This window comes from Oncorhynchus mykiss, chromosome 9, assembly GCF_057628025.1.
Source record: "Oncorhynchus mykiss isolate SJ-2025 chromosome 9, ASM5762802v1, whole genome shotgun sequence".
NCBI classification, from domain to species: Eukaryota; Metazoa; Chordata; class Actinopteri; order Salmoniformes; family Salmonidae; genus Oncorhynchus; species Oncorhynchus mykiss.
The window spans coordinates 81,234,781-81,249,404 of record NC_143030.1 but is presented as its reverse complement, the minus strand read 5'-3'; the positions used below and the strand labels follow the sequence as shown (position 1 = coordinate 81,249,404).

Here is a 14,624-nt window from a genome sequence, read left to right as displayed (position 1 = left end):
AACCGGCATTACAACCGCAGACCATGTATATCCACTGCCAGCCCAGGACCTCCACTTCCGGCTTCTTCACCTGTGGGATCGTCTGAGACCAGCCACCCGGACAGCTGATGAAACTGGGGGTTTGCAAAACCGAAGAATTTCTGCACAACTGTCAGAAACAGTCTCAGGGAAGCTCATCTGCGTGCTCATACGTCCTCAACAGGGCAAATGCTCACCTTCGATGTGGCACTGGCACGCTGTCGGAAGTCTGCTCTTCACAGATGAATCCCGGTTTCAACTGTTCCAGGAAGATGGCGTCGTGAGTGCGAGCGGTTTGTTGATGTAAATGCTGTGAACAGAGTTCCCCATGGTGGGCCTATGGTATGGGCGGGCATAAGCTACAGACAATGAACACAATTGTATTATTTTCAATGGCAACTTGTATGCACAGTGACACCGTGACGAGATCCTGAGGTCCATTTTCGTGCCATTCATCTGCCGCCATCACCTCATGTTTCAGCATGATAATGCATGGCCCCATATCGCAAGGATCAGTACACAATTCCTGGAAGCTGAAAATGGCCCAGTTCTTCCATGGCCTCCATACTCACCAGACACGTCACCCATTGAGCATGTTTGGGATGCTCTGGATCGACAGTGTGTTCCAGTTCCCGCCCAATATCCAGCGACTTCACACAGCCATTGAAGAGGAGTGGGACAACATTCCACAGGCCACAATCACCAGCCTGATCAACTCTATGTGAAGGAGATTTGTCACGCTGCATGAGGCAAATGGTGGCAACACCAGATACTGACTGGTTCTCTGATCCACTCCCTTACCTTTGAGGTATCTGTGACCAACAGATTCATATCTATTCCCAAGTCATGTGAAATCCATAGATTAGGGTCTAATGAATATATTTAAATTGACTGATTTCCTTATGAACTGTAACTCAGAAGTTGTTGCATGGTGTTTTGTATATTTTTGTTCCGTGTAATTTATTTAACCACGAAAGTTGTTTTATAAAAAATTATTTTTAAACGTCCTTTGCCCAGGGAGTGTTATTTATTTATTTCAAAACTCAGAACACACCATGTCAGAGGTCAGTAATGCTACATTTGTCTCACTGGAGTTTAAAGTTTGTCTCCCTCTCTCTCTCTTCTCTCTCCTCTCTCCTCTCTCCTTTCTCCTTTCTCCTCTCTCCTCTCTCCCCTCTTCCCCCTCTCTCTCTCTCTCCCCTCTTCCCCCTCTCTCTCTTCCCTCTCTCTCTCTCCCCACTCCTCCCCTCTTCCCTCTCTCTCTCCCCTCTTCCCTCTCTCTCTCCCCTCTTCTCTCTCTCCCCACTCCTCCTCTCTCCCCTCAGAGCCCAGACGGCGCCCACCTGACCTGGGAGCCTCCGTCGGTCACATCTGGTAAGATCATTGAGTACTCGGTGTACCTGGCCATCCAGAGCGCCCAGAGCGGGGAGCAGGCCAAGCCCACCACCACCACCACCCCAGCCCAGCTGGCTTTCATGCGAGTGTTCTGTGGGCCCAACCCTTCCTGCCTGGTGCAGTCGTCCAGCCTCTCCAACGCACACATAGACTACACCACCAAGCCTGCCATCATCTTCCGCATCGCAGCCCGCAACGAGAAAGGTTACGGCCCTGCCACGCAGGTCAGGTGGCTCCAAGGTACGGAACGCTAAGCTAGCCTCCTCTGTCTCTCTCTAAAGTGTTTGAATCGTGTCACTAATTCCTCATTGTGTTTTTGTATTTTGTGCTGCTCTTAAGTGAAACAGAGCTCTCCCATTGATCTCAAAGGGAATTAATTCCCTGTATCAATCAATACATATGAACGAAAGGTTGATATTTTATTATAACCAGAGGACTCTGGTTATTTATAATGGAACAAATCCAAACTTGACTTGTGTTGACCTTGATATATTGAAATGAAGATTGATGGACCCCATAGCAACAACCATAGCAACAACCATACTTCATGATGCTCTTTCCTTTAAAAAATTTTAAAAAAGTATTTGACAAGTTTTTAAAGCGTCTTTGAGATTTTCGTTTTAATGAAAAGTGCTATAATAAAATATATTATTACAATCCTATGTCCTCTCCCTGTAGAGATGGGTAAAGATGGCGTTGCAGCTAAACCAACTGCTAAGAGACCAGGCTCCTCACCTGACATGTGAGTACCCTTCATCTGTCTCGGTCTCTCTGTCTCTCTCTCTCTCTCTGTCTCTGTCTCTCTCTCTTTCTCTCTCTCTCTGTCTCTGTCTCTCTTGGTCTCTGTTTCGGTCTCTTTCTCTCTCTTGGTCTCTTTCTCTCTCTCTGTCTCTCTCTCGGTCTCTCTTTCTCTCTGTCTCTGTCTCTCTTGGTCTCTGTTTTGGTCTCTTTCTCTCTCTTGGTCTCTTTGTCTCTCTCTCGGTCTCTCTTTCTCTCTGTCTCTCTTGGTCTCTGTTTCGGTCTCTTTCTCTCTCTCTCTCTGTCTCTGTCTCTCTTGGTCTCTGTTTCTCTTGGTCTCTGTTTCGGTCTCTTTCTCTCTCTCTCTCTGTCTCGGTCTCTCTTTCTCTCTCTGTCTCTGTCTCTCTTGGTCTCTGTTTCGGTCTCTTTCTCTCTCTCGGTCTCTGTCTCTCTCTCGGTCTCTTTCTCTCTCTCTCTGTCTCTGTCTCTCTTGGTCTCTGTTTCGGTCTCTTTCTCTCTCTCTCTGTCTCTCTTGGTCTCGGTCTCTCTAGGTCTCTGTTTCTCTTGGTCTCTGTTTCGGTCTCTCTCTCTGTCTCTCTGTCTCTCTCTCTCTGTCTCTCTCTCTCTGTCTCTCTCTCTCTGTCTCTCTCTCGGTCTCTCTCTCTCTCTCGGTCTCTCTTATCCACATGAAATAATAGGTTATTTAACTATACATTCTTAAAAATAAATTAAAAAATGCCATGAATTTATTTGAACAAAGTACTTGAGTAGTCAGTTGTGACCCCTCTGTCATAATTCTTAACTTTACGCTCAACTTCTAACGCTCCACTACGATATTTTGGTATTTGTTTAATTAGTCCGCTGTTGATGCAGTCCCAAAACGCTTTGCATGTCAGCAATTAACTTTTCAAGGTATCAAACAAAAACATCAAGCCCGGTACGATGCGTTTTGCCTCATACCGGCTGTATTTCTGCCAGAGTTTCTGATCAAGATCTTAGATCAACATGAAATGACTCGATACAACATCACTTCAGAGATGCACACAACAACAAAAAACAATTATAACATTCAACACAGGTGAACATTAAACTCTCAACTTTTATTCTGGTCTTGACTCTCAGCTCCACTCCTATAACGCTCTCTCATGACTCTTTTAACAGCCCCCCTGTCTATGTTCATCTGTTGACTGGTGTTGTTTCTCTCCTTTAGGAAAGCTGCCGGTCCAAAGAAGGCCAGATCAGACCAGTAAAGGGAGTTTCCTTCTCCTCCTCCCCTTGTTGTCCACGATGACTATTACTGAACTGAATACAACACCCCTCACCAACTACCTACGATATCCTTGCCTCAACCTCAGCCCCACAAACCTGGACCCAGACCGGCCCACAAACCTGGACCCAGACCGGTCGCCCCCCCCCCCCCCCCCCCCAAACCACCCATCATTCACAAAATGGCGGCAAGAAAAACCCAGATGAAATTAATCCCAGAGCCCTGCCCTCGTCACTCGAGGTTGTGGTGCCCACGGACACCTTGTTTCCAACCTCCTGTTCTCTCTATTGGTTTATTACTGATCTTCTGTTAAAATGGTTGAAAGCACACAATTACATTTTTCTTGGCTTTTTTTTAAAACATTTTAATTTGTAATGATTTTCGGTGAAATCAACAAACAAACAAAATACAAAAAACAACACTGTGGCGTTTTAACTGTAGTTGCTAGCTAGTTCTTTTCGTCTCTGTCCCATGCTTTTTCTCCATCACGGTTTATCAACACAAGTCATTACACAGCACAAATAGCTGTGTATGTCCGATGTCGTTTGCGCTTCGGGTCGATTGGTCACATGTAGAAGGATCAGACGGTTGCTATGGAAGAACACAGCGTCATCACGTTGTCATGGGGACAAAAAAACACACCGATATTGGAAAACAGACAGCACTTGGGGAGGACAGAGTGTTTCTCCATTGAAGGGGAGTCGTCGTCGTCGTCATCATCATCATCAACCGATTTAAGACTTCATATTTGTCCCGGCTTTGTGACATCACTGTGTTCGCCCGCGCCACAAGGGAGTAAAAAAAAAGAACGAGAGTTTCACTCAAGTAAAGAAAAGGAAGTAGTAGGTTTAGGAGACTCCTTTAATTCTCTAGTCTGTTTCCTTTCGTTGGAGGGTGTGTGGACACTGGCTGACTGCCAACCAGGGTGAAAAGTACAATGTTTTTTTGTTTTTTTTTACAGCCTTTATTCGCCAGGTAATGTGCCACTTATTTCAGAATTGGTGGTCTAATGAGCCGGTAAATAAGGACTTTTTGTTACTTGCTCTGCTGCGGAAGATGAAAGAACAGAAACGAAAGATTTGACTGAACGAAAGAGGCGAGTGAATGTTTTTTTTTGTTTGGTTTATACTTTCAGTAATAAAAAATAAAAAAATGTAATTAAAGGAATTGATTCGCAGAGAGAAAAGCTCCTCGTCGTCTCAACCTGTCGATAGTCCACGGAATCCATTGGTTGACATCTATGGAATTTAGAAGGTTCTTTTTGTTCCAAGCCTTGTTTTTTTAGAGTTCTGAGAATTAACTGGGATATTTTCTGCCCCCCCCCAAATGCGGACAAACTGTTGATATTGATAACCATTCTCATTACTTTTGGTGTATTGTTGTTGTTGTTATTATTATTTGCTTTACATATGTTTAGGTATGCAAGTGTGTGTGATGTTTTCCATGTAGTTGACATGTACTTTTGAAACGGAGCATTTTATTTACCGAGAGGTGGGAAATGTTCGTTATGAAGAATGATTGAATGGTGCAGCAGCAAACAGGGTTTGAGCTCAGTTGTAAATTAGTTCCTTCCTTCACGTAGCAAGTAAAGTTGAAAAAAAATAAAATACAAAATAAAAAATAATCTCTTTTTTATATAATTATCTGTAACAAAAAAATGTTTTTACAGGTTTGTCATCTTGGTTGCTTTATGTCTTGATATATATATATAAAAAAAAAACTAAAAAAATCTGAAAATGTCTTGTCTCCCTGCTCAGTAATGTCTTGTCTCCCTGCTCAGTAATGTCTTGTCTCCCTGCTCAGTAATGTCTTGTCACCAGTGGAGGAAAAAAGTACCCAATTCTCATACTTGCGTAAAAAGTAAGGATACCTTTATAGAAAATGACTCGAGTGAAAGTTACCCAATAAAATACTACTTGAGTAAAGGTTTAAAAAGTATTTGGGTTTTAAATGTACATAAGTATTAAAAGTAAATGTATAAATCATTTTAAATTCCTTATTAAGAAAACCGGACGGCACGATGTTCTTGTTTAATTTACGGCTAGCCAGGGGAACACTCCAACACTCAGACATCATTTATAGATAGCTAGGGGTACACTCCAACACTCAGACATCATTACAAATAGCCAGGGGAACACTCCAACACTCAGACATAATTTACAGATAGCCAGGGTACACTCCAACACTCAGACATCATTACAGATAGCCAGGGGTACACTCCAACACTCAGACATCATTACAAATAGCCAGGGGAACACTCCAACACTCAGACATAATTTACAGATAGCCAGGGTACACTCCAACACTCAGACATCATTACAGATAGCCAGGGGTACACTCCAACACTCAGACATCATTTACAAACAAAGCATTTGTGTTTAGTGAGTCCTCCAGACCAGAGGCAGTAGGGATGACCAGGGATGTTCTCTGTTTAGTGAGTCCTCCAGATCAGAGGCAGTAGGGATGACCAGGGATGTTCTCTGTTTAGTGAGTCATCCAGATCAGAGGCAGTAGAGATGACCAGGGATGTTCTCTGTTTAGTGAGTCCTCCCGATCAGAGGCAGTAGGGATGACCAGGGATGTTCTCTGTTTAGTGAGTCATCCAGATCAGAGGCAGTAGAGATGACCAGGGATGTTCTCTGTTTAGTGAGTCCTCCAGATCAGAGGCAGTAGGGATGACCAGGGCTGTTCTCTGTTTAGTGAGTCCACCAGATCAGAGACAGTAGGGATGACCAGGGATGTTCTCTGTTTAGTGAGTCCACCAGATCAGAGACAGTAGGGATGTTTAGTGAGTCCACCAGATCAGAGACAGTAGGGATGACCAGGGATGTTCTCTGTTTAGTGAGTCCTCCAGATCAGAGGCAGTAGGGATGACCAGGGATGTTCTCTGTTTAGTGAGTCCTCCAGATCAGAGGCAGTAGGGTGACCAGGGATGTTCTCTGTTTAGTGAGTCCTCCAGATCAGAGGCAGTAGGGATGACCAGGGATGTTCTCTGTTTAGTGAGTCCTCCAGATCAGAGGCAGTAGGGTGACCAGGGATGTTCTCTGTTTAGTGAGTCCTCCAGATCAGAGGCAGTAGGGATGACCAGGGATGTTCTCTGTTTAGTGAGTCCTCCATATCAGAGGCAGTCGGGATGACCAGGGATGTTCTCTGTTTAGTGAGTCCTCCAGATCAGAGTCAGTAGGGATGACCAGGGATGTTCTCTTTTTAGTGAGTCCTCCAGATCAGAGGCAGTAGGGATGACCAGAGGGATGTTCTCTGTTTAGTGAGTCCTCCAGATCAGAGGCAGTAGGGATGACCAGGGATGTTCTCTGTTTAGTGAGTCCTCCAGATCAGAGACAGTAGGGATGACCAGGGATGTTCTCTGTTTAGTGAGTCCTCCAGATCAGAGTCAGTAGGGATGACCAGGGATGTTCTCTGTTTAGTGAGTCCTCCAGATCAGAGGCAGTAGGGAGGACCAGGGATGTTCTCTGTTTAGTGAGTCCTCCAGATCAGGGGCTGTAGGGACGACCAGGGATGTTCTCTGTTTAGTCAGTCCTCCAGATCAGAGGCAGTAGGGATGACCAGGGATGTTCTCTGTTTAGTGAGTCCTCCAGATCAGAGACAGTAGGGATGACCAGGGATGTTCTCTGTTTAGTGAGTCCTCCAGATCAGAGACAGTAGGGATGACCAGGGATGTTCTCTGTTTAGTGAGTCCTCCAGATCAGAGACAGTAGGGACGACCAGGGATGTTCTCTGTTTAGTGAGTCCTCCAGATCAGAGACAGTAGGGATGACCAGGGATGTTCTCTGTTTAGTGAGTCCTCCAGATCAGAGACAGTAGGGATGACCAGGGATGTTCTCTGTTTAGTGAGTCCTCCAGATCAGAGGCAGTAGGGTGACCAGGGATGTTCTCTGTTTAGTGAGTCCTCCAGATCAGAGGCAGTAGGGTGACCAGGGATGTTCTCTGTTTAGTGAGTCCTCCAGATCAGAGGCAGTAGGGTGACCAGGGATGTTCTCTGTTTAGTGAGTCCTCCAGATCAGAGACAGTAGATGACCAGGGATGTTCTCTGTTTAGTGAGTCCTCCAGATCAGAGACAGTAGATGACCAGGGATGTTCTCTGTTTAGTGAGTCCTCCAGATCAGAGACAGTAGGGATGACCAGGGATGTTCTCTGTTTAGTGAGTCCTCCAGATCAGAGGCAGTAGGGATGACCAGGGTTGTTCTCTGTTTAGTGAGTCCTCCAGATCAGAGACAGTAGATGACCAGGGATGTTCTCTGTTTAGTGAGTCCTCCAGATCAGAGGCAGTAGGGATGACAGTAGGTAACAAGTACTTTTGGATGTTGTGGAAAATGTATTTGAGTAGAAAGTACATTATTTTCTTTAGGAATGTAGTGAAGTAAAAGTTGTAAAAAAAATATTAATAGGTAAGTACAGATACCCACAAAAACTACTTTTTTTAAGGCCATTTTCAAGGTTAAAATAAGCATAATAGAAATTATAGGACATTTTATGGTAAACATCCTTAACCTTTCAACTTAAACAGTGGATTATCAAAACAAACACAAACTATGGAATGGATGCTTTAAAAGAAAAAAAACTTAAAAGCGTAATATAACGGAATGAAAAGACATGCAAATACACAGAAAATACAAAGTCATGTTGTACAACTACAGTTGTGGTCTGAATGGCCATGAAGGACCTCAGTGGGATGATGCACTGTAGAACCTCTCAGCAGACTCCACCAGAAGATCTTGACTTTGTCAGAGTCTGACTTTGTGGGCCAGAGAGTAATGTCACATGTAATGTCATTTTTAAGCGGTAAAAATATACAAGTAGCCAAATTAGGATAGTCACAGATTTTGAACAAATTCAGTGATCAAATCTACTAATGGACTATTTAATCATACTGTGCATACTTAAACTATGGCATAAACCTTTATAGTTGATTTTTTGGCATTCTTAAAAACATGCATTTACACTTGTTCCATCATTTTGGTCAAACTTGGGCATTAGCAAACAAAAATTATTTTCTCATACAGTCGAAGTCGGGAAGTTTACATACACTCAGGTTGGAGTCATTAAAACTAGTTTTTCAACCACTCCACACATTTCTTGTTTTGGCAAGTCGATTAGGACATCTAATTTGTACATGACACAAGTCATTTTTCCAACAATTGTTTACAGGCAGATTATTTCACTTATAATTCACTGTATCACAATTCCAGTGGGTCAGAAGTTTACCTACACTAAGTTGACTGTGCCTTTAAACAGCTTGGAAAATTCCAGAAAATTATGTCATGTCTTTAGAAGCTTCTGATAGGCTAATTGACACCATTTGAGTCAATTGGAGGTGTGGATGTATTTCAAGGCCTACCTTCAAACTCAGTGCCTTTGCTTGACGTCATGGGAAAATCAAAAGAAATCAGCCCTTAGAAAGTCTGGTTCATCCTTGGGAGCAATTTCCAAACGCCTGAAGGTACCATGTTTATCTGTACAAACAATAGTACGCAAGTATAAACACCATGGGACTACGCAGCCCTCATACCCCTCAGGAAGAAGACGCGTTCTGTCTCCTAGAGATGAACGTACTTTGGTGCGGAAAGTGCAAATCAATCCTTGTGAAGCTGCAGGAGGAAACAGGTACAAAAGTATCTATCCACAGTAAAACAAGTCCTATATCGACATAACCTGAAAGGCCGCTCAGCAAGGAGGAAGCCACTGCTCCAAAACCGCCATAAAAAGCCAGACTACGGTTTGCAACTGCACATGGGGACAAAGATTGTACTTTTTGGAGAAGTGTCCTCTGGCCTGGTGTAAAAAAAATAGAACTGTTTGGTCATAATGACCATCGTTATGTTTGGAGGAAAAGGGGGGACGCTTGAATGCCGAAGAACATCATTCCAACCGTGAAGCACGGGGGTGGCAACATCATGTTGTGGGGGTGCTTTGCTGCAGGAGGGACTGGTGCACTTCATAAAATAGATGGCATCATGATGAGGAAAATTATGTGGATATTTTGAAGCAACATCTCAAGACATCAGTCAGGAAGTTAAAGCTTGGTCACAAATGGGTTTTCCAAATGGACAATGACCCCAAGCATACTTCCAAAGTTGTGGCAAAATGGCTTAAGGACAACAAAGTCAAGGTATTGGAGAGGCCATCACAAAGCCCTGACCTCAATCCTATAGAAGATTTGTGGGCAGAACTGAAAAAGCATGTGGGAGCAAGGAGGCCTACAAACCTGACTCAGTTACACCAGCTCTGTCAGGAGGAATGGGCCAAAATTCACCCAACTTATTGTGGGAAGCTTGTGGAAGGCTACCTGAAATGTTTGACCCAAGTTAAACAATTTCAAGGCAATGCTACACTCAATTAGTATTTGGTTCGTAAACTTCTGACCCACTGGGAATGTGATGAAAGAAATAAAATCTGAAATAAATCATTCTCTCTACTATTATTCTGAAATTTCACATTTTTAAAATAAAGTGATGATCCTAACTGACCTAAAACAGGGACTTTTTACTAGGATTAAATGTCAGGAATTGTGAAAAGGTGTATGTAAACGTCCGACTTCAACTGTATATATTCCATCGAACTACTCGGAGACACTTTTGGAAAAAATAAGCACTTTAACTTTAGGATCGGACATTTTGAGGATCGTGATTTTGGGACTAAGGTAACTAACATCCGAATATATACTTAAATATACATATTTGGAAAATGACATGAATGAATTGGCGATTTGATGTTGATAATGACATATACATAGACTTTCTAAACCATTTGAGGCCGTCTGTGTTGAGGTTTTCAAGATGTTTAAAAAGAATTCAGCAACCATTTAAAGTTATAGAGGCCCGTCTGTGTCACACAACACAATGCCACAGATGTCTCAAGTTTTGAAGGAGCGTGCAATTGGCATGCTGACTGCAGGAATGTCTAACAGAGCTGTTGCCAGAGAATTGAATGTTCACTTCTCTACCATAAGCCGCCACCAACGTTGTTTTAGAGAATTTGGCAGTACGTCCAACCGGCCTCGCAACCGCAAGTCTACATGATTTTTGTGGATAATAATTTGTCAAACAAATGTCACCAGAATTAGACCTTTGGTATTTATTGTAAAGGAGCATTAAGATTTTCATTTTATTAATATAATCTCCGTTTAACTAAGTAATTTAAGAACAAATTCTTATTTTCAATGACGGCCTAGGAACAGTGGGTTAACTGCCTTGTTCAGGGGCAGAACGACAGAATTGTACTTTGTCAGCTCAGGGATTCGATCTAGCAATTAGATCTAGCAACCTTTCGGTTACTGGCCCAACACTCTAACTACTAGGCTACCGGCCGATCACCTGCCGATGTACAAACTCCACCCTGTGAAGTTCATAATTTCATTTAATCTGTAGCCTAATAAACTGTATAGTTTCCCAAGTTATAGTGGGAGGATCACACACACCGTGTTGTGATGAACTGTCATTGGTCTATTATAATCAGATCACATTGTGACGTCATAATGTGGGCTAAAATTCCCCTCCCACCTGAACAGGCTGAAATTCCAGTAGTTTGTTTTCAAAACAGCTCTTACACAACAAGGGCAGTATCATAATGTTCACAATTTCAGAGTGTTATTTCGATCTCAAACTAGGGCTGGGCGATACCAGTATCGTAAATGAAGTTTTTAACTGCACTGCCCCTTTAACATTTGCCAGACTGACTGAACTTCCACAATACCCATGGCCTGTCCAGAAACAAGCCCTAGCCCCTACTGCCCACTTAGACACTTGTGGAGATCTGAGAGGGATTGATGGGTGGTGACATGGTGAGAGCTCCACCTCACCCTCTGATAGGCTTGGTAGAATTTTACTGTACACCTGTCCAACTCTGAGATCTAAGGGGTAAGTTAACTCTCTAGGTGTGGGGTTGACTTACAGCACATCTTCATTCCAGCTAGTTAGATGTGTAACCACTGACACACTATGTCTAGGACATATGTCAAACTAACACTAGATACTGTTGTTTTGGCTATATGGCACCATTGAATAAGATAACCAATGGTTAGCTAGGTGGCTAAGCTATATCAGTCGGCTAACCATTTACAGTAACAGCAGTTCATTAATAAGTCAATACACACTAAATCGTGTGCAGAAATGTTATTTTATCTTGGCACTGTGGCACAGGGGTTGTTAATTGCAGCTGTTCATTGTTTCATTAATTGATAATTGATTCATGGAATGGAGTTAGAAGGTTAGAACTCCTACTTCACAGGAAGTGTTGATTGTGCACTTAACCAATGACAGGCATTCCACATTTAACTCCACCCACGTGGAAATCTAAATATGGGGGTGGGGGGCGGGGTTTATATGAAAAAAATGGGAAAACAGCCAATGTTTCTTCTTCTTTCTTCTATTTCAAAAACATATTTTAAAAAACGTTCCCGAAAATGTTCCCGATTTTGCTCCACTTTAACTCTGAAAACAAACGATCAAGACGTACATGGGCCGTAATCTTACCTCGGTTATCTTGACATAATGTAATTATCTTGATCGCCATAACAACATAGACACCAACATGTTCTGTCAATTGTCCAGATCAACATAAATTATCTTTGGCGGTTGTTCAATCATGTGCAGTATCACACCCACACTTTATCACTTGACTGTCATTCAGAACATCCTGAATCAGCTGATGTTGACAAATATTTTTCCCCAAGTAACTAAACAGCTAGACATCAAATTCGCATCCAACAGCTATTATGCATAATTATTGAAGAACCCTGTTAAAAAAAAAGTGGAACGCTTCATTGGGGTCTATTTTTCTCCACTTCCTGTCTGACTGACTTGCCCAAAGTAAACTGCCTGTTACTCAGGCCCAGAAACCAGGATATGCATATAATTATTATTTTTTTCTACCTTTATTTAACTAGGCAAGTCAGTTAAGAACAAATTCTTATTTTCAATGACGGCCTAGGAACAGTGGGTGCTGAACTGCCTGTTCAGGGGCAGATTTGTACCTTGTCAGCTCGGGGGTTTGAACTTGCAACCTTCCGGTTACTAGTCCAACGCTCTAACCACCAGGCTGCCCTGGTACCATTGGATAGAAAACACTTTAAAGTTTGTGGAAATGTTTAAATATTGTATGAGACTATAACGCAATTTGTATGATAGGAGAACATCCTAAGAAAAACCAACCGGAAAAACATTTTATTTTGAGAGCCCAAACAATGGAAAGCTTTGGGTCATATGAAATTCCAGCTCCCAGATTGCAATTCCTACGGCTTCCACTAGATGGTAACAGTCTTAGTTCAAGGTTTCAGGCTTGTTTCTTCCCAAACGAGGAAGAATTTTGAGTTTTAATACTGGGAGTCACAGCTGGAAATCAGTCTGTGGGTGCGCGACGAAGAGGACGCGCACTTGCTAATTTTACTTTTCTATTGAACATTCTTCTTTCTGTTTGAAATATTATAGTTTAATTACATTTTAGGGTACCTGAGGATTAGATAGAAACCTAGTTTGACTTCTTTTAACAAAGTTTAGCGGTAGGTTTTTGGGTTCCTTTCTCTGCAGGTTGAACGAGTGGATTACTCAAATCGATGGCGCCAACTAAACTGACTTTTTGGGATATAAAGAAGGATTTTATCTAACAAAACTGCCATGCATGTTGTAGCTGAGACCCTTTGGATTAAAAATCAGAGGAAGATTTTCAAAAAGTAAGTGAATATATAATCGCTATTTGTGATTTTATGAAGGCTGTGCTGGGTGAAAAGTATTTTGATGTGGGGAGTCGTCCTCAAACAATTGCATGGCATGCTTTCGCTGTAAAGCCTATTGTAAATCGGACAGTGCAGTTAGATTAACAAGACTTTAAGCTTTTAACCGATATGACACTTGTATGTTTCTAAATGTTTAATATCCATCATTTGTATGATTATTTGAATTGCGCGCCCTCCAATTTCACCGGAAGTTGTCGACAGGTGTCCCACTGACGAGACGCCTAGCACTAAGTTAAGGGGTCCTTATTACAGTGTAATTACTTTAACAAGTATTGTAGTTAATTGTAATAATAGTTACACTGTAATAACAAGTAGTTACACTGTAACAGTGTAACTCATAGTTACACTGTAATAACAACATGTAACTGGTGGTAATTGCTGTACGTAATTACAGAGGTGTGACAACAAATGCTTGTTTCCGTGCTTGTTACAAGTGTCCACTACATTCACCAATTTAGTGTTTCGTTTCTTCTGCACTGTATCCGATTCAGTAATAACTGTCACAAGGTTGCAATCTCTTGTGGACAGATGCGCTGGGTGTTTGAGATTACAAAGATTAGAGGAGGCTCTAATTACCTACCCATGAATGTGTACTCGTCAAAATCTCCACTCAATGGTGTTTCTCGCACTGGCCTCCAACTGGGTTACCTTGGTTTATAGAAACAGACCTCACTGACTGGGGGTCTACCATACGGGTGTCATCTCAGATTATAATAATAATTTAAAAAAATACTTATAATAAATATGTACTTGACCAATTATGACAACCTGAACCTCCTTGCCATCCAAATGAAAGGATAAACCCATAAGTACACCACAGAGTACAATGTAATTACTAGGTTAAGCTAGTTAAAATGAAGTGTACCTTGAGGGGTACTTAGTTGTAATTAATGTGTACTTATACAGTACATTACCCATCCTGACAACCTGGCGCTAATTTTAAAGCTTCTGGAAGCGCCATCCAAGCAAGAAAATAAACACACCGCAGACTACATGTAATTGTGAGCATGAGTACAATGTAATTAATAGGTGTTACACAGAATTTAGTTTACATAGAAATATGATTATTTTAACTAATGTATTTCTATGTAATGTATTTCTATGTCATGTATTTCTATGTTATTACTTATTACTCATTACCAAGTGAAAATATCTACAAAAAAAGATTAACTTGTACTTTAGTCAACTTTATTGCAACATGTAAAAAATACCTTATATTTCTCACAAAATAATATTTTTTATTCTTAATTAACTGATTTATTAATTATATTAAACAAAGATATAGGCCTAGTCAATAACATAAACCTGTAGCCTACAGCTTTGGTGAGTAACTCGGAATGATCGGCTATGAAAAGCCAACTGACATTTTTACTCCTGAGGTGCTGACCTGTTGCACCCTCGACAACCACTGCGATTATTAGAATCTGACCCTGCTGGTCACCTATGAACTTTTGAACA

At 41.9% G+C, this 14,624-nt stretch overlaps 1 protein-coding gene and 1 long non-coding RNA gene across 8 annotated transcripts in view; one reads left to right on the top strand and one right to left on the bottom strand.

Annotated features, from left to right (window-relative positions):
* The window catches only part of hcfc1b (host cell factor C1b), a 77,636-nt gene extending 72,481 nt beyond the window's left edge, over positions 1-5,155 (top strand). For all 7 annotated transcript variants that reach the window (XM_036989073.2, XM_036989069.2, XM_090185545.1 and 4 more), the window contains 3 exons: positions 1,344-1,653; positions 2,092-2,155; positions 3,362-5,155. In XM_036989073.2, coding sequence (XP_036844968.2) covers positions 1,344-1,653; positions 2,092-2,155; positions 3,362-3,401 — 414 coding nt within the window. In that variant the 3' untranslated portion in view covers positions 3,402-5,155. The remainder of the gene's footprint in view (positions 1-1,343; positions 1,654-2,091; positions 2,156-3,361) is intronic.
* Positions 1-12,466, bottom strand: part of LOC149981353 (uncharacterized) — a 437,375-nt gene extending 424,909 nt beyond the window's left edge. The window contains exon 1 of the long non-coding RNA XR_016483461.1: positions 12,408-12,466. This is a non-coding gene — a long non-coding RNA (uncharacterized LOC149981353). The remainder of the gene's footprint in view (positions 1-12,407) is intronic.
* Between the last annotated feature and the right edge of the window lie 2,158 nt (positions 12,467-14,624).